Consider the following 24,237-nt stretch of genomic DNA (forward strand, 5'->3'; position numbering starts at 1 on the left):
TGCGATGTCATAATGGCGTTGCAAGATTAATCCGCTTTTCGCGGGTTCTTTTTGGTCTGCAGGGAAGTCCCGCAGTCTGGAGGCTGTGGCTTCCTCATGGACCAAAATTAGACGCCAGGAGACCATCCTTTTTGGGCGGTCTGTCCCGCGCCTCAGTGTACTATTGGAATAGTAATTTCTAGTGAGGATCAACCAGATCTCATATAATTCTGCTAGCTGAGTTCTAGGAAGACATTGTCACAGCAAAGGGCTGGAACAATGTGAAGTTTTTAAAAAGGTTGTTGGGGCTTTAAGGGGCTGAATCACCTGGAAGAAGTGACTGTAATTCACCAAGAAGTGGTGCTTTATTCTGTAGTCTCATGAGCCTATATAGCTGTGTCTGTACACAAACTACTGGGGAAGCCTTTCAAGTTTATGATGGGAAATCAGCATTCACACACAAGATAGGCCTCTGAATCGGCCTGTGATTTGACTTCTCTACAGGCTAAGTCTTGGATCCATATGGTGAGACTTGAAGGAGAAGACTGACCAGCTGAGGATCCCAAGGCTGCAGGTTCAAATCTCCAGTGAAGCATGACTTCTTTAGTATCATTATATCATCCCTGAGCACACCAGGTCTCATCTGATTTGGGATGCTAAATAGGATTGAACCTGATTCATTGTTGGATGGTATCTCCAGGTAGGGGTGGGAAAGAATTCTGCCCAAAACCTTGCAGAACTGCAGCTTGTGAGAATTGGAAATACTGGGCTAGAAGGACCAATACTTTCATTAGCAATAGGCAGCCTTCTGTGTTCCTGTGCAAGAAACATGGCACTAGCTTGTTAATTTCCAGCAACCTATTACATAAATTCATCTTTATTTTGCTTTTTCTCTGTTTTTTGTTTCTTTTGGAATTGGAATTAGGTCAAAGTAATGGATACAGGCATCCAAGTAATTATCACATACTGCTAATAAGAGTTAGACTAACCACAATGATTTCCATTTAGTTGCTGACCCACAAATATAGTATGTTATTTCCATATATCCAAAACAGGAAATAACTGCATTTTATCAGAAGCAATGTAGTCTTGTGAGAGGAATAAATGTCCACTAGAGACAAAACTGAGATCACCAGAGTCATTTTCACTTGTTACTTTTACTTAATCAACATTTTAACTCTGCTCTCTGGGGGCCCTTAAGCACCACCTGCTCTTCCTTTTAATAAGACACTAATTCATTATTTCTTTCTTTAAAATCCTTTTAAGCAAACTAACCATTAAGTTATATCCAACACAACAGTTTTTGGACACTGCTAAAGAGAAGCAGTACCCCCTCCCCCACAAAATATAAGGTTTGTTGTACAAAACAAAGCCACTGGCAATGATGGCTGGGGGATTCTGGAAGTTATTGTCCAAAAAAGTAAAAATTTCAAGACCTGAACTGGTTATTACCGCCATAGAACCCCAGTACAGTTTGCCACAAAAAGAAATAATTACATGCTGTTTCCTTTCTATTCCATCAGAGTTGAACTAGTTTCACTTGAGAGACTGACACTGAGGCTGATCCAGATCATGGATTCACAGAAACCATCTCTCTGCCATGGCAATTAAAGTGGAATATGGGGTATCATTCTGTAGTGAATGGGCCCCTGATCCTTGGCCTCTCCCAGGATGGAAGACTTGAAAGAAAGGCTGAAATCACATCTAATTAAATGTGGCAGCAGTCTGTTCAGTAGGACATGGTAACAAATATTTGTTGATGGCCTGAAACAGATGGGCCAAATAGAATGGCTTCCAGCCACTTCAGGGGCATGGCATTTATATGATGCACACTCCTGAAGTGGCCAGACTCCACTCTGAGACCAGCTAAGGTGGCCCAAAGCCACTGGCAAAAGGAGCAGATTAAATCCACTCCTGGCAGTGGCTCATTTGGGATCGCTTCAAGAGTGGACTGTCCAGTTGCTACAGTCTTGGGCCAATTGGGAGATGACTGCAGCTGGACAGCTTGGAGAGGCCCCTCCAAGCCATCCATCTGCTTTGCCCCTAGGTGATTGGGACCCTGGATTTCATAGGTTAATGCAAATCATGCAAAAGACTGTCATTGTGATAAGATGATGTATTGGGAGTCTTTCTTTGGACCTTCCAATAAGGGCTGGCTCAAGACCTTTTGCTGCCTGAGGTCATAACATAAATGTTGCCCCCACAGCAAAATAAATGGTCACAGTACTCAAAACCAGCCAATTTATATTGACACATGAGATAGACTGAGACAGACAAGCTCACCTCTGACAATAAAAATAAATAACTTGCTGCCCTTTCACAACACCACAACCTGCTGCCAAAGGCGTCAAACACTGCCTAATTGTGGGACCAGCCCTGTTTTAAATTCAGCTCAGAAAGACTGGGGAAAACATATATCCTTCCACACTTACATGCTACAGCACATGTTAACTTAAGTGGGGTGATTTGCTATCTAATCTCTGACCAGGTAGGGAAACATGTATTTCTCACATTCTGTCCATTCTGGATAGGAAGAGATTTGTGAATACTGGCAAGTTACTCAATAATATGAAATAAAATGAAATAATAAATAAACAGTTTCCCCACTGCAATGGCAAAACTCAATAGATACAGGTACTTCTTCCATGGAAAGGACTATGTTGGACCTGCATGCCATCTGGGGTGATAAAAATGATGTGTCACTCTGAAAAAGAAAAGGTGGCAACCCTAATTCATCAGTAATAAGGCTGAATACAAAAGGATACCAGTACAGGCTTTGGAGATTTGTAAGAAAAAAATTCATATACAAATAAACTGGAATGAAACTCTTATCCATCTCTATCCATGGGTGCATCTACACTGTAGATATACTGCAATTCCACCTCTTTAGCTGCCTGGGATTTGTAGCCGTGAAGCACCAGTACTCTGGCAGAGAAGGCTCAAGACTATGTAAAACTGCAAATCCCAGGATTCCATAGGATAGCCACAGCACTTAAAGTAGTGTCAAACTGCATTATTTTCACATTGTAGATGAACCTCATGAGGAGCCCTTTGAACAATCCACCTAGATCTGACTTTCAGGATGTGGTCAAATAACCTTCAGTTTATGGTATATACTTCCCTTCACTCTGGCTGAAAAGCATTTATACATTTTGTATGTTACAAGCACTCCTAATATTACAACAGCAAAAAGAGAATTCCAGCATCTGATTGTTTTAAACCATTGAGAGATATGAAGTGAAGGCTTTTCAGGGAATCTCTTGGGAGTTTTTCTCTCATTCTGTGCCATGGCATGTACTTCTTGGACTGTTCCTCAAGGAATATAATGTGCCAGCCAAGTCATGAGGAGGCCTGGCCATGAAAAGCAGTCTCCAAAAATAGTATCTTAGGTTGTGCTTGTAATACCAAGGGCTTTGAATGAACCATAAGGGTACCCAGGGGAAATTATAAAGTCATAAGGAAAAGCCAGAAGTCCTGGATGCAAGCAAGAGTTAGTCTGCAGTGAAATGAACCAATCTATTTTCCATTTTAAAATACTTGCAATAATAGCACTTGGATTTGTTGGAAAAGATCTTTGTGGAGCTCAAAAGCTTAGATGTTCCCACTAGCAGAACTTGTAACAGAACTAATTTCCCAACACATCTGTCTCACAAATATCTATTTCTGCAGGAGTTTTGTCTTTCCATAAATATTTCGAAACTATTTATGCCAAGTGATCTGACAGAAAAGAAAGACAGGCTTCAAGAAACATTCTTCCTCTGTCAAGTTGAGCTTGCCATCTTTCTAATGCTGATTATACAGTATTATAAAGTTTATAGCAGCAGACTTTTTCTACTCCTCCATAGGCATTGCCAATTTTTGATTGGGCCTGACCCAAAAGACTTTGCTGCTTGGGTTGAAGGACAAGATCCCCAAACCAACACAAATTCCACGAGCAAAAGCTAACAAGGGTAAGAGCTGAACATTTCTTCAACTTTGGTTATAGGACATCATCCTTCACTCCACCTGAGGACAGAAGGCTAGTTTTTATGGAAGACTGAATGGAAAACAAAGCATTGTACTCTAACAGAAAGCAACTGCTGGCGGGCTACTCTGTTCATTTTTCCTGCATTCTGTTGCGTGAGGAAATGGCATCACTATTTCTAATGGCAGACCATAAGGATGTGAAGAATATTTAAATATAAATTTTTGAAAGAATGGTCAAAACATGTTTCTTGAGTATTGGGAAATCCTTATGAGGACAACTCTGGACTGATAATAATTTTCGCAGTTCTGGATATATTTTGTGCAAAATTCACACACTGCTTTTTGGCCAGAAAACAGCATTTCTTGTGCAGCAGACAACATTTGCTACGCAGCAAATGCTGTTATCTGCACACATAAAAAATCTGTGAATTTTGCTCAGAATAAATCCCCAAGTACAACATTTTAGATTTGTGCAAAAAGTTATACTGTTTTCTGTATAAAATAAATTTCTGTATTAAATAAAAAGACACCCCAAAAACCATGTGTGAAATGTTGTACAGAAAAAGTCCTGAACTGCAAATAGAATTTAAAGACTGCAGTTTTTGAAGACTTTCTCGGAATGGGAAGAAAGTTGCAAAAGACTCATTTCTCCTTTGAGGATGATATTAACAAAGAATTACATGCCTATGGCAGGGCCAGCTCTACTTGCAACATATGCCATTTTCCTGGACATACAGAATGAGATGGAGAACAGAATTATACAGTGGGAAGAGCTCTGCTCAGGCACCATACCTGGTTTGAATCAACATGAGAAGAAAGGGATGCCTAGTCTTGTTCCTTTCCATCATGGCTTTCCTCATGTAGAAGATGAAAACTCTAAAGAGGAGAATTTGCTGTTTGGATTGAGAATCTGCACAAGGATGGTGAAAAATCAGGGTTTGCATGGAGTTACTCCTTGTGGACAGGAATGTATCCTTTTCAGGCATGTTGTTTTCCATGTGATGAAACCAGTAATGGAGGTGATGGGTCTAGCCATTCCCCCTGTTTGTGTATTGACTCAGACTGGAAAGTAATGCCTGAATAAGACTAGGAAAATAACATATTGCACTCTACTGTCAAAGAATGCACAGATGTATGTAATGTAGAGTAGTAAATGCTGTAATTTTTCACTTCATCACATCCTCTGATGGCATGCTGTGTATTGATGTACCACTCCTTTGGGTTCTATATGGTTACTTTATAATAGTAAATTAATATTGTGAACGCTTATTACAATGTTTTAATTGTAAATGTAAAGCAGATGCACCAGCCCAACAACCCAGAAACAATACAACATATTGTGCAACTGTATACATCATATCTACAAACTTCCAAAATGTTCATGTACCCAGTTAGGTAACAGCACAGACCTTGCTTGCAGAAATCTTCAAGCTATACAGATCAATGTTGAAGGTAAAATCTTAAAGACCTAAATAAAATAAAATTACAAGAAAGATACAGATCCGTAAGCCAGTATGGCATAAAGGGACCGCCGTCAGGCTGCATAGTATCTTAAGTTGTGCTTGTAATACCAAGGGATTTGAATGCGGCATTCAGATGACACAGACCCCAAATGCAGCCATAAACCAACCCGGGTGCACCTCATCTTGAAAAAACTGGTCCAAAAAGGAGCAGTAAAATACTGCTTCTTTTTGGCAACTGGTTCCAGACTGTAGAGGCAGCCCAGATTAAGGCCAGGAGTGTGCAGCTGCCACGGTCCTGTGGCAAACGGCAGCAATGCGAGTCTGGTGTGGACCATTTGCACCATCTGCTTCTCCTCTAAGTGACAATATCCAGTTCTCAGTACTGAAATATTTGATCCTGGTTGGGGAAGGTGGAAGAAGAGATTTCATATTTAGAGCTTGGAAAGTTACGTCACTCTACATAATATTTGTCAATATTGTATATTTGACAATCATCTAACTTTTAGAACCTAATGGAGAAATCAAAAGATTTGATTTCTTAACATAACACTAATAACTATGGAACCACAAAGAAGAGAGTTCCTTGCATCTCCCAGAATCCCTCCATTCACCATGTCTACCAGCCGGGAGATTCTGGGGATCCTATCCAAAAAGCATTCTGGATTCCAGACTCTGAACTCATCAGACGAGAGCAGAATAACTCTTGTTAATTTATGATCAGGTTTAAAAAATGAGAAAACAAACACTACCTTCACATGATATGTAGTTTGGATGGTTGGCCTGTGATTTATGAACTGTCTTCTTCTGCTACATGCTGATATCAAGACACTTCATAAAATACAGAAAATCTCTATCTCAGAAATTAATTTAATCCCAATAGTTTCAGATACTGGGGGAGAAACAGCTGGTTCTCTTAAATTTAGCATCTACGGCCAGATAGTTGGAATACAGACCAAACTCCACCCTGTTTGGGGGGGAAGAGATGAAAGAAGGAAAAGGAAGACAAGAAGAAGATAAAGCCATGAAGTGACACAGATTAATGGCTTTCTAAAATGGAAAATTGAGGCTGTTTTTCCAATTTTCATTCTGTCTCACACAAGAATATTTTTTAAAAAGAAAGTACAAGTTGGAAAAAACCCCTCTTGCCCATAACTTTAGAAGCTGCAGAATATTAGATCATGTTAAAAATCACACTCCATTTTGTACATTTTCATATGCTCCTGCTGAGTATCTTTTACTCTCCCTAGTAGTGTTTCCTGTTCTCCTTAAATTAAGATGTGCCCTACTGGGATTATCAAAAGAAAGACATTTTTCATGCCAAGTTTCCTAGATCAAAGAAACAGCAATAAATTCAGATAAGTGTTTCAGCTTTATCATGTTTTGCCAGAACATGGCTCCTTGGTGGAGGGGAAGATTTATGTGAGAATATTAAGATGCATTTCTATCTACAGATAAAGCAAAGGCTAGATGTTGGTGCTTAACTGATTATGAACAGAGAAGGTTCCATTCTAGCCAAAGGAAGAGCTATGAATACAAAGTTCTCACGGCTTGGCTTGTCATGGGAAAAGATTGCTTCCCTTTTATGATTTGCCTTCAGAAGATGACTCCTACAAATCATTCGGCTGGAGAAAGTTGTCAAATAGGAAATATTGATAATCAGCACCAGACCCTACTATCATCCCACCTCGAGCCTTGGGAAAAGCAGAATAAGAAATAAAGAAAGCATTGTTGTTGTTAGTCAAGTTGCACTTGGGATTTTCTGGTACATGAGCCAAAATACCTTAGTACTATACATTTTGATTTAGTGTTTCTCCCCAGGTAACAAAAATGTTGGGGTGATTCCTGAGGTACTTAGAGAAATAATTAGGTAAGCAAAGTAGCTTCCATCTAGGGAAAAATTGTATGACAGTGACATACAAAGGCCTATATAGGTTGCACTGTTCATGCAGAGTGGATTTTTTTAAAAACAATGTAGAACAGTTTTATCCCACTGATGGTAGCATAGGTAGAGCTGCACATGTGGGACCACTGCACATGTGGCAGCATATTCAAGTACACAGAGTAGCATGTGAATGCACATTGCTTCTATACATTGCTTTTGTGTATTGTGCATTGCAACTGCACAACAGATTTTCAGCCACTGTGTTGATCATACTGAACACTGATCCACATAGGTTGCACTACATTGGTATTGTGTAGGAATTCCATAACATAACTTTGCTGGTGGATATTTATGCTATGCTTAAGATTGTGCCTGTTCTCTCTAAAGGTGTGACTTTCATCACCCTGCTTTTGCAAGGATAACAACCTGACCCACAAAAGCATGGGAAGTGTTCAGGATCATGGCCAGTGTAATATTTTATTATGTTTTTAGTGATTGGACTCTGAAAGATGTTAACATTTTTATTGTGGTTTTATTGTTTATAATTTTATATTGATTTTATGTGATGTTTTGATAGTTTTATTGTAATAAGTTTTTAAAGTATTTATTTGTGAGCCACCTTGGTTCCCTTTCTGGGAGAAAGGTGGCATATTAATTAATTATCTCATATCTTATATTAATTATTTTATAAATAAAATAAAAAGGTAAAGTTAAGATGGTAAAGGCATGCTGAATAAGCTGAAAGGCAAAGTGTAGATAGCAACAAATCATTGCCAGAGGGGCAGGGAGGAATAGCTTCATGGTGTTAAAAAAATTCAATATGTATTTTTAAACCATTGCTTTCCTGAGGAGCATGATAACCTTCTGAATTTAAATTATAAAGATTGTCTAGTAACCTAAGAACATGTGGGTTGAAAATCTTGAAATAATTAATATAAAATATGAGATAACTTCATATATATTTGCTTATGTAGTTGAAAAGATAATTTTATAAGGATTAATCAGATGCAGCAGTGTTAGCCAGAAACTGCAGCCAGCAACATCTTTTATGATTGTCCAGGAAATATCACCTTTATTACCAACTGTGGTGCTGAAAATGTGAATGTGGCTATATAGATGTATGGGTGCATCAAAGGAAATAGGAGAAGGACTTTATATAGTGTTTAATGTTCTTCAGGAAACAGTATAGTTGTCAGTATGATGAAAGAAATAAAAGCAACCCAGAGTATAATTTCAGTATTTTTAGCTTAATTTTTCTTCCACTTACACAGGCAGCAATAGAAAGTAAATATATATTATATGCATTTCTCTATACATTTTATGGCTCCTGAGCTCGCCAATAGAATGGAACTTATCTTAACTTGGATTTTTTTGCATTTTCTGAGGCTTGTGTCCTGGGAATTTGTACATTGTTGTGCTTGTAAAAATTCATCCAAAAATGTGTATTTAGAAAATGGATGAATGCATACAGAATTGTGTACATTAAAAAACTGTGTACAAAAATACCTACTTTTCTGACGTCATAGTGGATCAAGACCAATGTTTCAAGCTGACTTGTTTTAAGCTTGCTATAATTAATATCAATCACTGTTTGTGAGGTTGGATGGTATGATTAGCTGCAGTCAAACAAAACAGAGATGACCCATGTGGTCTCTTCCAACTCTATGATTCAGTAAAAAGGGAAACATGCAAGCTCAAAGTTTACTGTTATAATGATCCTGAACTAATGTTTAGCACAAAATATGAACTGAGCTAATGTCTGAGGTATGATTTTTGCCTTTTAAGACATCATCTGTAGGAAATGGCCAAGAGACTTCAGTCAAATGTCCATCTCCTACTGGACATGTGGCATTGGGAACAAAGCATTCCCAAGTCCAGGAAATTTTGAATTCCATTAGCAATACTTCAATTAGAAGTTAATTAAAACTTCAATTAGAAGTACCTTTTTGTATTGCTAATGGAATTCAAATTTTATCTCCTGGACTTTGAAATGCTTTGTTCCCAGTGCCACATGGCCAGAAGGAGGAGAGGCCTGTTTGCATAGGTATCCCTCCACGGAACAACACAATAACAGCACCCTGAGAAAATGGAAGTCTGTGACTAACATCATCATTTTAGAATATATTTTCTCCTGCATGATTTTTTAAAAACAACTTTGCCTTATGAAGAAAACAGTAGAGCTTCGAACGCTTGCATCATGTATTTTGTATGTTTTGGCTGGTTGAATAAAGGTATCACTCTTTTGTGGATTTTGGATGTAATTATCACAGATTTTTTTACTACCATTAAAGGTTTACAAAGATATGGAAAGTTATTTTTCAAATCATTACTTAGAGTTACTGGTGCAAGGACCCTAAATTATTACCATAGTTTCAGTTTTAAAAGTAACTCTTTCCTTTTCGATTACTCAGAACTGAAGTAGCTTTCACCTCTCAAATTACTCTTGTGTGTACTTCCCTTTATTTCCTCCACATCTTTCACTTTATCTGCAGCAAAAACAGTCAAATAATTACTTTCTCTTCTCTTGCCCCATCTCTAGGCTTACCCTTGTACCAATGACAAGGAATGTGAAGTTGGGAAATACTGCCATAGTCCTCATCAAGCAATATCTGCCTGCATGATTTGTAGGAGAAAAAAGAAACGCTGTCACAGAGATGGAATGTGCTGCCCTGGAAACCGCTGCAACAATGGTATCTGCACTATTTTCATGCATTGTAACAAATTAATATGGCAAAATGTATTTTCGCATGGTCCTCAGGCTAGTTATTCTGGAGTTCCCAGTAAATGGGGGGTGGCTTCAGAATAAAAAGTTTTGTGATATAGGACATGCAGAGAGAGGACATGAGAGGAGGAAACTGTAGTCCTCCAAAACATGGGAATTCAAGGGGGCCAGAAGTTGACTTGTGATAACTTTTGACTTTATTCTGAACTAACTAGTGAATGAGATGCTTATTGAAATGAGATGCTTACTGTGCTTGAGCTGTTTCACATCAAATACACATCAAAAGTGCTCTGTATAAATAATCAATATATCAGGGAGTATTTCACTTTGGCCTCTAATCTTCCTTATGCAGGGAAATCTTTGTGAGGCACTTAGTGGGACAGTGTGAAGTTATATAATGCAGCCACAGCTATCACTGTCTGAAGCACTGGGCTGCTATCATGACCTTACGCATGTGTACCAGATAATAAGCCCTACTGGATTTAGGGAGACATGTTTTTGAACAGGGGTGTAAATTATACATGAATATATTTATTTTTAAAGTTTTGAAACAGGTTTTAGGTGTTAGGAAACCCAGAAAAGTTGAATCCTAGATAGGCAAGAATATGCAGTTTGGGATTTATTTTGCATAATTCTTTTTTCACAGAAAAGGGGATTTTCTGCCTAGAAAACAAGTTTACCACACAGAAAACACATTTTTATGCACAGAAAATAACATTTTCTGGGCAAGGAGCTGGTTTTCTGTGCTAGAAATGTTTGTTTGTTTGGAAAATGCTGTGTGGAAAATGCCAGCTACACATATAGATAAGAGGTTCTCAATGGAGAGGGGGTGTAATTATTCAATTTTACTTATTATGTTTTAAATTTATTTTTAATGCTGTTTTAGCTTGTGTTTTTAGATCTTAAGTTAGATTAATTACATTTTAACTTTTGTATTACTAATGTTTTTAAAAATTGAATTGTCTTTTTAATGTATTGTGCATCACTTTGGGTCCAATACTAGGAAAAGGAGGATATAAACTTAATAAATAGTCACTGTGTCATGGCTATGCTCCCTCTCTGGCTCTGGCTCCAAAAACTCACCTTAAAATGCATCCAGCCACACCAAATGACAGAGTTCTGAGGTGCTGACAAGCAGGGTGCTGAAGGATTATATGTTTAACTACCTCCAGGCAGTCAGCGATAGCGCACCAGCCAAACCAGTAACATCTGCAAGGTACTGTAGCAACTCACTAGTATACAGCTGCTTGTTGGCAGGAAGCAAGATGTGTCATCCTTTAGTTCCCTACTCACCAGCGCTGCAGAACTCCATCCCTTGGTTTGGCTTGCTAACTTTTAAGGTGGTTTTCAGGGGCATCGTGACAATGGCTCCTCAGTCATAAATGTGAATAGTTACAAGGATGAAAGTATAATTTACAACATTCTTACTAACAGGATGCTAGCTGTCGTTTTTTTGTGCAAAACTCCTCATGCATTTTCTGGCAGAAACTGTCATTTTTGTGCACAGTGTCAATTCCAAACTGCAACCAGTTTTCAAAAACTGCACAGTTTTTTATCTGTCTTTCTCATAACAAAGAGAAAAAATGGTAAAATTATTCATTCTGACCTGTCAAAATGAAATTTATGAAGATTTACATCCCTTCTTCTGAATAAATATGCAAAAGATTGTGTTGCAAAAATTATGAGCTAGGAAGAACATGATTCACTTCAAAACTCATCTCAGCCACAAGCAGTCAAGTTACCTTAGATGAGACTCATTCCTCACAGCTGCAATATGGGAATAATAATATTGCCCCACCTTTATTTTGACTGAAATGTCAAATATATCAAATGGTCTGCTGACAATTAATGATATTTAAGTGAATGAAAAGACCTTTTCTTGGTACCATTCTGGGGGTGGTGGATGGAATCACATTTTGCCATAATGTCACCAATTCTGACTCACGGTATTCATTGATCTAGGTATTTGTATACCAGTGACTGAGAGTATTCTCACACCCCATATCCCAGCCCTGGAAGTACCTCGCAACAAGAAAAATAATCACTATCCTACCAAGGACGTGGGCTGGCAGAATCTAGGGAAAGGACAAACCAAGCTGACACACTTGAAAGGTAAGATTGTATTCCATCTTGTGGCAGTCTTCTTCAAAGGAGGCATTATGAAATGCATTACATTGCCATTACAGAAAACAATTAGTGCATCAAAGTGTCCCATGAATCACACATTGACCATGCAGTAATTGAAGGCCCTGTGTCTTACTAGGAAGAGGAAGCTTCACCTGCTCCAGTCGCAACCTTCTCATGTTGACATGGACAGTCTGAAGAGGAGGTATAACTATATTTGACTGGATATAATCAGAGGATTCCATGTGACTGGAAGCCCTAGGAATTCTGAGTGTGTAGTTAGAGCTTCTTTTCAGACTTTCCCTGCCAACACAGGGAGGCCAGAGGTAGAGTGGGCAGCACCACAGCACATGTTCCTCTCTCCCATGTACTGAAAAAGGATCCTGTGGACTCTGTGGCAGTTCCTTTTTTAGGTGGAGGAAGGAAGAGGGCTGGAGAAGATGCTTTGAGTAGTCATCTTCCCTGTTGCTGCTCTCTGTTTTCTTATGTTTCATGGCCTGAAAGCTACTGATATACACATGGAATCAATAGGATTTACATAGGTTTTGACTTATCACTCAACAGATGATTCGCTGCAACTGCTTTAGTTGGAAAAACCATCAAGATTCAGGTCTATTTCAGAACACAGTCATCTACTTGAATGGTTATCAGAGGGCTGTCCAGTCCAGCTCCACTGGCATTCTTATCATGTCCCAGTTCTGCATTAGGTTGTGATACTTTTCACACCCTTTACTCATGGAAATGTATGGTAAAACAGTATGTCATGGCAAACAGTAGCTCAGCAAATATGGACGTGAGACAGAATCTATAAGAGATGTATCTGTTTGTATTCCAATTGCTGTCTTGCTTCCATATTTGTTGAATTATCACTTGCTGTGATGGATTATTTTACTGTATTATTTTGGATTTCATGCTGACAAGAACCTTATTTGGTCCATTTATTCGATTTTGTCTTTGTGAATAATTACTGACAGTTGTACACATTTTTCCTAGTGTGTTGAAAATGCAATAACACTTCGTGTTTAAAGAGTTACATAAATATATATTAGATAGAACAGCAGTGGTACGGTTAAGTAGTTTTGAGTCACCAAACGTCTTCTTGTCTTCTATACACCTATTCTAAACCCTCTGAGATTTAAATTGGCATTCTTAGGGATCTTTCCACATCCGCTTTCCCCACCTGCTTATTCTCTCACTTCTACTAAAAGTGAAACTACCTTAGTTTTCTGTATTAGCTTAGTATCCCTTAGAGAGCTTTCCTGTCTTTCCTGAGTTTCATTAGCCATTGTATCTTTACTCTTTTATCAGTATTGCTGTCTACTGCACACGTGCATGTTTTGGCAAAATACATATTTTTGTATGCATTGTTCTTAATATATGCATTTTCTCATTGACAAAAAGTCTGCACATATTTTTCAAATGTGTGAAGTTGGGTTGCACTCAATTGTGTGCATTTTTATTCACCAAAATGTACCACAAGCCTTAACAACATACAGATATTCAAGGCATGATGTACTTGGTCCCATTTCCAGTGTTGGGAGCTGTGAAATGAATATTTTCATTGGGAAATGCAAATCCAGAAAATTTCTTTGCCATCCCTAATGGTGAAATGAATGGTTTTCCAATCCACCTTATAGCAATTCTGTGTACATTTGTACCACAAACAGTTTTTTATGTAAAGTAGTATCCTCTTTTTCTTCATTTTTGTGGGTGGTAATTGTGTATTTTCACCTTTGTCATGGCACACAAGTACATACCCTTATGCTTTCTTCTGGATCCAATACACCTGGCTGCCCAGAGAAATAAGGCAAGAAAAATGTGCCCTTTTATGTTGTTTCTGCCACTGCTTGTTCATTCTTTTGAAACCAGAAGAAGGGGGCTTGTGGTCAACCACATTTGAGAGACGACAAACTCCATGTGGCCTCCAAACAATCTTAGGCACAGAAAAGTGGTTGAGGCCCTACCCCCATTTTCCACCCCTGACTCTAGGAGATAAGTACACAAGGAGGCTGCATAAATGGGATTCTAAATTGTACCAACATGAATATAGTGGCAGATTGAGGAAACTATTAGTACAATGGACCCTTACATTATGCAGGGGATCCGTACCAGCCCCCCCCCCCCCGTAATGCAAAAATGCATATGCATTCAATATAATGGGGCTCGTGTTCACAGCACAGCAGAGAGCACACACCACACCATTCATTCTTTTGTTGCCCGCCTTCAGCATATGCCGCAGGCACACTGTGTCTCTTTCTTATGATTTGGTGAGATCTTATCTGGAATACTATGTCCAGTTCTGAGCAATAAAGTTCAAGAAGGATATTGATAGGTGGAACACGTACAGAGAAGAGCAACCAAGATGGTAAAAGGTCTGTAAGTCAAGCCTTGTGAGGAATGGTTTAGGGAAACTTGGTATGTTTAGCTTGAAGAAGAGAAGATAGACATGTAATATATTAGTCATATTTAAATACCTGAAGGGTTGCCCTGTTGAAGATAGAGCAAATTTTTTTCTGCTACTCCGAAGACTAGAACACAAACCAATGAATCAAATAACAAAAAAAGAGATTCTTTTTAACAGTGGAATAGACTGTCTCAGAAGGCAGTGAACTCTCCTTTGGAGGGTTTAAAAACAAGGCTGGGTGGGCATCTTTCAGGAGTGCTTTAGTTGTGTATTCCTGCATGGCACAGTATTGGACTAGATTTGACCCATTCCATTTATGTAATTCTATGGGGAAGAGCAGATCCAGGTGACTCCATGTATTGGGATAGGTAACAATCATCTTTTAAAAAGAATCATCATATGTTTTAAAACCTCAGTTTTCTTTGGCTTACATGATTTGCAAAATTTGTTAAATACTTTGAAAGGAGATAAAAAATGATATTGACCTATTTGCCTTGACCAAATTCACTAGAATAGTACTGCTAGTGAATCTGGTAAACCCAAAGCAGTGTTTAAGAAAGTAAGTGTAGGACACCTCTGTAAGGACAGCAATCTTAAATGCACTTCCTAAGTGATGGACATATTGCTATTTGATATCAACCAATGGTGTCTGGGGGGTAGTGCCACACTAAACTCTGTTGCAAGAGTTAGTTTTAATACAGGTTGATCTTCCATATTTGGAATTCCAAAATCTAAAATATTCCAAAATCCAAAATTGTTCATGTGGGTGGCTGGGATAGTGATACCTTTGTTTTCTGACAGTTCAATGTACACAGACTTTTTCATGCACAAGATTATTAAACTGTTCTGTGTAAAATTACCTTCAGTCTATGTGTACAATGTGTATTTGAAACATAAATTAATCACATGTTTGGACTTGGGTCCCATCTCCAAGATATCCCATTATGTATATGCAAATATTCCAAAATCCCAAACACTTTGAAATCCAAAACATTTCTGGTCCCAAGTATTTTAGATAAGGGTAACTCAACCTGTACCATAAACTAAATTTGACAAACTGAATGAACCACAGAAAACATCTGAACTGTATGGAACTTTATATTTGTCAGAATGTAGAAAACTGATATTTAAACCCTTCATTGGCTTTTCATTTGAACTTACTTATTGGTTACACACAGCCTATGGAATGACCTGCTGAGGGAAAATAATTTGGCCCCTTCTTAGTTTCCATCCCACTAGTAACCAAGACTAACAGACAGTTGGTATTTAACTGTTTTAACTGATGAGAACTATTTTTTCCTCTCATTGTTTTTCAAATTAATTTTCAAATTAAGTTTAATCTGTTTTTATGGCTTATGTTTTATTCCAGTGTTATTGTTGTTGCTGCTGCTCTGAGTGCCATTTTAAACAGAAAGGTGTGATCTATTTGTAATAAATTCATATTAACTAATTCTATGTGATTGTTTTCTTTAGGTCATGAAGGAGACCCCTGCTTAAGGTCTTCTGACTGCAGTGAGGGTTTTTGCTGTGCCCGCCACTTTTGGACCAAAATTTGTAAGCCTGTGTTGCACCAGGGAGAGGTGTGCACTAAACAGCGCAAGAAAGGATCCCATGGCTTGGAGATTTTCCAGCGCTGTGACTGTGCCAAAGGGCTATCTTGCAAAATCTGGAAAGATGCCACATATTCTTCAAAAGCAAGACTTCACGTGTGCCAGAAGATCTAATGGTGATTCTGGAGACTATCACTGCTATGAAGATCCTTGATCAATACTGCAGACACTGCAGCATAATGGATCACAGATTGTAAATAAGAACTAGATGGGCCAAATATCCACTGTGACAGGAAGAAGCGTCATCCCAAACAACTGCCTTTTCTGCCTTGAAAACAATGGCAGCTGACCTTTCTTGGTGATGTGGTGTCATTCTACCAGTGATGCCAAATGTTTGTGGGAAAGCTTTTAACCATGATCAGCTTATGGCCTCATGACATCTCCACATTAGTTGGGGGTTAGATTCTTGTATGACAATTGTAAAATAATGCTATAGAATTTATTTGCAATACAGAGCAGTGCTTTGCCAAAGGACTGTGCTAACTACGTATTCTTAAATACAGAACAACTACCAAAGAAATTCCTATTAAACTGAAGCTATCGGAAATAAATTACTATGCATATCTGTAACTGTTAATATTACCCTTTAACAATCTGAGACTGTCACTTGAAAGAGACACGTTTTTGCAAGAGGAAGCTGAGGTGGGAAAATATCAGCTGCACAGCAATCGCACCCACCACAACCAAGATAGGTGTTGACTTCAGTGGTGGCATGGAGCAGGGATGATGGTCTAGTTTCAAATATTGGTATAAATATTCAGACTACAACATCCATTTTATTTCATCTTCAGTTACAACAGCCAAGGGCTTCTGTTTCCTAAGACACATGGAACTTATCAGATAAAGAAAACTGTCCATGCGTGTATCCAGAAAGGAACAGGATATTGAAATGCTAGTTGTAAATACTGGGGTACTGACCATTTCTATTGCGAACTCTTCTGCTTTGCCTCAAAAGAAATTATCCAGGATCCACTGACTGTATATTGCTAAATAATAATGTCTAAATAAATAACTAAACATGGTGTTTAGTATAGATCTTCTATGGTTGAGATGGAGACCCCAAAATAGAAGGATCATATGCTGGTGAAAAGAAAATGAAATGAACAGAGAAGGTATCAGGATCAATCTGGAGCTGTGTCAGAAAATCTCACCAAAGGGTGAACTATAATAACCTAGGAATGGTGAATACATTACTTTATTTCAACTACATTTTAGGAATAATGATTATTTTAGGAAGCATCATTTGCTCTCAGATTCACGTGGATTTTAGAGGTTTACTGTTACCATAACAGTATTAATAGACTGACAGAAATGAATGATGCGTTTCACTATCTTGTTTTTTTTCCCTCCCAGCAGCACATCTGCATTTTCTCTTACTATAGTCACTTATTTTCAAATGTGTTATTTGTTTAAGCTGAAGAGCAAAGAAGAAATGGAAGGGTTGCATTGCTCTCCAAGCAATATGCTTGACAGGTTGAAAGAATGATGTTTTTCTTTCTTTGTTTTAATTTTTGTGTCACTCTGGGTTTAGTGTCAGACTACAATTTTTCTTCTTGCCACAATGTGCCAATTGCAGTACTAGGATCATGCAGAAATGAAGCCTCAAGACCAGTTTATAAAAGCTAGCATGTTTTCTACAAGCCATACTGTCCTGGCCATCCAAAGATACCTTGCAGCAATACATCATGACAAATTATGATTTAGTTGTAATTAATATCTGTAACTCAAAATTGCTCAGTAAACAGAAGCCATGCACTACATTTTATCTTTCATTTAAAAACAAAAACAAAACCCTCATATATCTGGATATAAGGAGAATAAGTGAGTCATTTCTAAATAGAAACCTAAAGAATACCTTGTGGCTCTAAAATAGAAATTTGGTTTGAATCACTCCATCATCATTTCTTCCTAAAGAAGACAAGAAGCCGATGAGGGTGCTGAGAACCTTCTGTGTCTATGTTACAGGCATCCTGCATGGGATGCAAGGAAAGCTATACAAACAAAATTGTTTTATAGCATAGTGCTAACCTATCCATGTGCTTTGACCTCAGATGAGATCCTTTTTGTACCAACAAATGTTCATAAGTGGCATGTCACTGAGAGTAGCATACATGATGTAGAGGGAGCAGATTGGGCATTGAATGCACTGATGAAGCTTGGACAGATTTTTTTTTAAAAAAAAATGAAAAATAACCTGGAAAGATAGTAGAGAAGCAATATGGTGAGAAACACTCTATCCTTTCCAATTATCCATCCCAAAAATTTCAATCTATTGTGTCTCCCCAAGCAGTTCCAGAAATGTGTTAACTTTTAGAAACATGCATCTGGAAATCCTTGGCAGGAATGCACCTTAGGGTAAATTAATTGCTTTAGATATAAATGCACGCTCATTTTAAATAGGTGAATCTGTATTATACACTCACTGTGCCATTAAATTGTAACCTCATGGTACTACATCTCAGCTAAAACAGTTGACCTAAAGTTGAAAGGTCTTCATTCATTAATATTATTTGTAAGCAAAGCATACTTTGCCCATAGATTACTTCATGCTACTAGCTGAGGGCAGGAGCAAACTGTATATCTTTTTAAGCTTGAGTCATTATGTGTGACCTTTAAAATAATAATAATAATAATAATAATTAGACTACAGTTGGCCCTCCGTTTTTGCAGGGGATCCGTTACAACCCCCCCCTCACAAAAACAGAGGCTTATGCATATTCAAACCCCATAGGCTTGAATGGTGTGCCCCCATGTGCACAGGCCAATGAAAATAGCAGAGGTCGCCCCTCCACAGATATTCAAGGGCACAGATCTCAGATCCGTGAGTTTGGGGGGCAACTGTATACAGAAGTCCTATGTAAACAGTGAGAAGTAAAAAATTAATTCTGCATCTTACTGAAGGTTGTTGTTTTGACAGATTGATACAGGGAGCTGTGTTTGGTTTATTTTAGCACCATGAAAAGCATGACTAGGCTTAACAAGTGCGGAGTTTCAGTAAGATGTTCTCGTGGATGACCCATCTGTATTTAAATCCATAGATGTGCACATCTCAAATCCTTTTGCCTCTGTGAGACTATAGGAAGGAATCTCCTGTCCCCTAAGCATAGACAACTGTTACAGAGTGAAGCTCCCCACTCATTTAAATGTTATCAGATGGCTTCTGCGTGTCCTTCCTCTCATTATCCTGCAAGATCTAGTATGAAGTAATTTATTTACAGGAAATGTTTAATAAGATGTATTTTCTTATAGAAGATATTTCATACAAAAAGCTTTGTAGCAAACTATACTTGCCAACTTGTTGACTTTGTAATTTAGAAAGAAATGTATAATAAGATTAAATATATTAAAGTGTCCATTTTTTTCCACTTGTATTCTTGGTTCATTCTATCATAGGTATAAGGTGAGGCGAAAGAGAGATGCCTACAAGGTAAGAGTGATTAACCTCATTCAGACTTTAACAAAACAAATCCTCACCTAGTTCCCAGTATGGGAATCAAGATGGCTTACAAAAACTGAAATAAACATAGCAAAAAACTACCTCAATACAGAAGTTAAAAATGTAAATTAAGCAATCAATGAAATTTACAGCCAGTTTAAAACACAGCCATTAAAAAAATAGACAATACAGCACATTATGTAAATCTCATTCATCTTGGGCACTCTTCAAAGGCCTACTGAAACAATCCAAAACAAAGTTTTCACGTGTCTGTAGAAAGATAACAAGAGGATGGTTTTTTGTGGGTTTTTTGGACTATGTGGCCATGTTCTAGAAAATTTTCTTCCTGACGTTTTGCCAGCATCTGGCTCTGAAGATGCCAGCCACAGATGCTGGTGAAATGTCAGGAAGAAAATTTTCTAAAACATGGCCACATAGCCCAAAAAACCCACAAAAAAAATGGATGCTGGCCATGAAAGCCTTTGACTTCACATAACAAGAGGAGTCCAGTACAATGTTTCTGTGAAAGCAGAACAAAAACCTGGGAGCAGCCACTGAGAAGGCCCTGTGTGGTGGAACAGAGAGAAGGCAAAGGGTCTCAAAACATGGACAGGCTATATGTTATAATTATGTAGTTGTATGTGTATATTTAAGTAAGAGTGTTTAATGTATATGTCTGTTTGTTTGTTTTTGGTAATACTTTTTGTGCTTTTTTGTACTATGTGTATATTATAAATAAATTAAAAGAAAACATGGGCAGGCTCTCTTGGGAGAATATAGGACAGTTGGAGTGTATATGTGCTGGGATAAATGTGGAATCCTATACATTGTATCCTCCAGATAAAGTGCACCTGAGCCATATAGGCCTTTAGAGATTACCAAATGGCAAAAAAAGGACAGAAGAGAAGCAGAACACTCCCGACCTTATTAGGCAATTGCGGGAAGATTATCAAATGATGTCCTGCGGCATCACTCTCATCCAGTCCTTCTCCCATCAGTGAAGTGGAATGGCCCCATAACTTTTTGACAGAAAACTGCTATCAATAAATGACCTCACCAGGAGGCATGATAGGCCCCTTTAATGTTGGCATTTGGTGTACTGGTTAAATGTCATTATTTCATTATACTCTTAAGATGGGTTTTATTTCTTCCCTTCACCCTTTTGTAAGATTCATATCCAGAAGATGGTTTTTAACTGAGGTCTTCTTTCAATTACTGATTCTGTCCTTTGTCAACTATTCTGATTCACCTGGATATGGCTCAAAGACTATGGGGCTGTGCAGACCGCCCCAAGGGGCAGCTTTGAGCTGCCTCCATTTATGCCAGGTTGGGGCTGTGGCAACCACATGCTAAGGGCCCAATCTGGTCTTTGCACAGAGCAAAAAGGAGCCGTAAGAAGTGGTTCCTTTTGGTGCCCTGCAAAGGATGCGATAGCCATGGCGCTGTGGCTTTACGGCACTCCTTCAGCACTGCATTGTGTGGCTGTGATGCCGCATGCCATGTGGAACACCACGCAGCATCATGCCACCCTGGGGGCAGATTCAGGGCAAACATAATGTGGAGATTACACCCCAACTCCGCCCCCAAGCTGGCCTTTAAGGCCGGTCTGCACAGGGCCTATGTGTCTGTCTCAGTGTGGCTATGTATCTCCAACATATGGGCAGAATCCTGTTGGGCAGTTACAAATATATGACCTAAACTTACGCATTCAAAACTGCTAGTTATTCATGACTAGGGGCTACATAGAGATTGTGAAATTCTCCCCCAAACCACACTTACCAGTAATCTGCAACTGAGATTGATGGGGGAGGGGGGTCATTGCTCTGTCGATGAAGAAATAGCTACCTGATGTTTATCACCCCCTTGCTCAAGTAATCTCTGGCATGATGGAGATTTGTGCCCATGTCCTTTTTCTGCTGTTGTACCAGAGATCATTCACAGGATGTGGGTAGGGAATATCAGGCAGCCATTTCTCAGTCAACAGAGGAATGGATCCATTGATCCCAGTGGCTAAATACTGGTAAGTGGGTTTGGAGGAGTCTGGCTGGAAACCACTACATTGCATCATAGTTGTAGTGTGTAAGGTCATGCAGGATTCTGGTGAATACATCTATTTTTAATATATAAATATCTTTTCAGCCGAATTTGGAATACAGTAGTTACTTTGGGGCATTCTGGGAGATGGATTTTTGGAGCTGTAGTTCAAAAAAGAAACTGAGCCAGTCTCAGCAATAAATCACCTATATTCAGATCAAGATAGCTGCTACATTCAACGTTAGTCACAAATCTGATTCTTCTCATTTTAAGGTGCATCTAGAGGGTACCATATTGGGTGATTTGTAGCACACCATTATCTAACTTTTAATGGGTTTTTTGTCACTTACCTTCCAAATACTGCTTACAGTTTTCTCCAGACTTAAAAATATACAACCAGTCCCAAACCTTCAATAGTGTGCTTCATAAAGGCAGCTTGTTTCATTTTATTTGAGGGGATATGCTGCTAGATTCACAACAAATACACATGGGCACACATGCTCTCTCTCTCTCTCTCTCTCTCTCACACACACACACACACACACAGTAAAAGATTTTCCAGCAAGAAGTGAAGAGAACTAAAACCTTTACAGAGGATATGCAGTAAAAGAATTCACTTTACCTCCCATTCCTTCATGGCTAGGAAGACATTTTACGTAGCTTGGTGATGCAGAAGGAAAGAGGTAAGAGCTAAAACATGTACCCTCTGACATTTCACAGAAGAAAACCAGGACACATGTGGCCAAGCAACATCAGTGTGTGGTTGAGATGGCAAAAGTAATAGATGAACAAAAAATACAAGCTAGGAGAGACTGCAGCACTTTGCTTTTGAAAAAGTAGTAAAATAGGAGGAACACACAAGATTGGAGAGGTTGCAGCCGTCTAGAGGGAAAGGCATGATTCTGCCCCCTCTTTTCCTCTCCCTCCACTGAGCTGAGTGCAAACTACTTTTGCATTTAACTACCGTTTACACTTGACTGTATGTCAACCTCATGCTGAGGGCAGATTTTGGGGACAAAATTATGGATTTTGCCATGACCCATGGATAGGTTGAGGGTAAAACTTGGAGTGTGTATATGTGCATGCAGCAAGAGGGACTATCATTGAGGTTTTTTGCTTCAGCATTCAGCTTTCATTTTAGCCTTCGCAAGGGCGGGAGAGGGGCTCAAACAGCAATATCAATCAATCACCCAGGACTCATTCTGCTTGGCTCAAGAGAGAAAGAAACTGCATGAGGAAATCTGAAAGAGCTGCTATCAAATTACCGTAGTGACCTGTAAATAAGTTGACCTGGGATTTGGAGGTCAATTTTTGGGCATAAATGTTTAGACTTATAGATGAGGATATACGGTAAGTACATACTAATGGGAGTAAAATGAGGAAAAGGGGGGAAGTGGGAGGGTAGGAGAGAAACCAGGACATTGTAAAAGCTTCTGAAAAACTGGGACAGCAGAGGATTAATCAAGACTGTAGATTTTTGTGGGTTTGGGGCTATGTGGCCATGTTCTGTAAGAGTTTATTCCTGATGATTTGCAGATGCTGGTGAAACGTCAGGAATAAATTCTTCTGGAACATGGCCACATAGACCGAAAACCCTATGGATGACATGCTGGCCATGAAAGCCTTTGACTTCAAATCAGGACTGTCTCTCTTAGTTGAGGAGGGGGATGAAAAAATTCACAGAAGATATGAACTCTCCTCCTCCACCAGCCCTGCTTCCCAGTTCATCATTTCTGCTTGGTGATCTACTGCTAATAAAGGGAATTTTTTTTGAAAAATGAGGAGTCATCATAAAGATAAAAATTCCACAGTAGTTGTACCAGTGTAATTGGATGGGGGCAGGCTTCCGTGGGAGTACTGTGAGCTCTTTATTATTGCACTGACTAGCAAGAGTGTTTCAGCTTGCTGTCTTAGTGGTGTGAACAGGTTTGTTTTTTTTTTAAATGAAACACGTGTCCTCAGAGGAGATGGAAAGTGTGTAGATCTCAAACACCAAGTACAAATGGAAACAGAACTAAAAAATGAGGAGAGAAGTGAGGAAATTAACTAACACCCCAGTTCATACCACCAGGAGACACTCATAAATGAAATGAAGCACTTTATGAACCACATTATGAAAGAATCAAAAGACAGTCATTCCTACAATGTCAGTTTTAAAAAGGAACAACCAAAGTCAGAGAGGAAAATTAAAAAAACAAGAACAATGAAGCCTGCAAATGGAGCATTCATTGGAGGGGTGGAATAAATACAGCACAGAAACCTATCACTAGAGCGAACCATGTGATGTGACTGGATGAGCCCACAGACTCTTTGAACCAAATTAATTGTATAAATTGATAATTGGTATAGAAATGTACTTGCTATTACTATTGCTAATTGTACTGATCATATAAGTTAAAATGTAGTCCCCAAAATATCTACATTGTATTTATTTACTGTGTGTGTAGTGTGCCTTCAAGTCGTTTCTGATTTATCATGACCCTAAAATGAACGTATCATGAAGTCTTCTTGGCTAGATTTGTTCAAAGGTTTGCCTTCCCCTGAAGCTGAGAACATGTGACTTGCCCAAAGTCACCCAGTGGGTTTCATGGCCGAGGCAGGAATCAAATCCTGGTCT

At 38.7% G+C, this 24,237-nt stretch overlaps 1 protein-coding gene across 1 annotated transcript in view; it reads left to right on the forward strand.

Moving 5' to 3' along the window:
- The window catches only part of DKK2 (dickkopf WNT signaling pathway inhibitor 2), an 88,236-nt gene extending 68,354 nt beyond the window's left edge, over positions 1-19,882 (forward strand). The window contains exons 2-4 of the mRNA XM_042469698.1: positions 9,830-9,980; positions 11,975-12,124; positions 16,014-19,882. Of these exons, the coding sequence (XP_042325632.1) occupies positions 9,830-9,980; positions 11,975-12,124; positions 16,014-16,264 (552 nt within the window). The 3' untranslated portion in view covers positions 16,265-19,882. The remainder of the gene's footprint in view (positions 1-9,829; positions 9,981-11,974; positions 12,125-16,013) is intronic.
- Positions 19,883-24,237: the final 4,355 nt, after the last annotated feature.

This window comes from Sceloporus undulatus, chromosome 5 (assembly GCF_019175285.1).
Source record: "Sceloporus undulatus isolate JIND9_A2432 ecotype Alabama chromosome 5, SceUnd_v1.1, whole genome shotgun sequence".
Taxonomy (NCBI): domain Eukaryota; kingdom Metazoa; phylum Chordata; class Lepidosauria; order Squamata; family Phrynosomatidae; genus Sceloporus; species Sceloporus undulatus.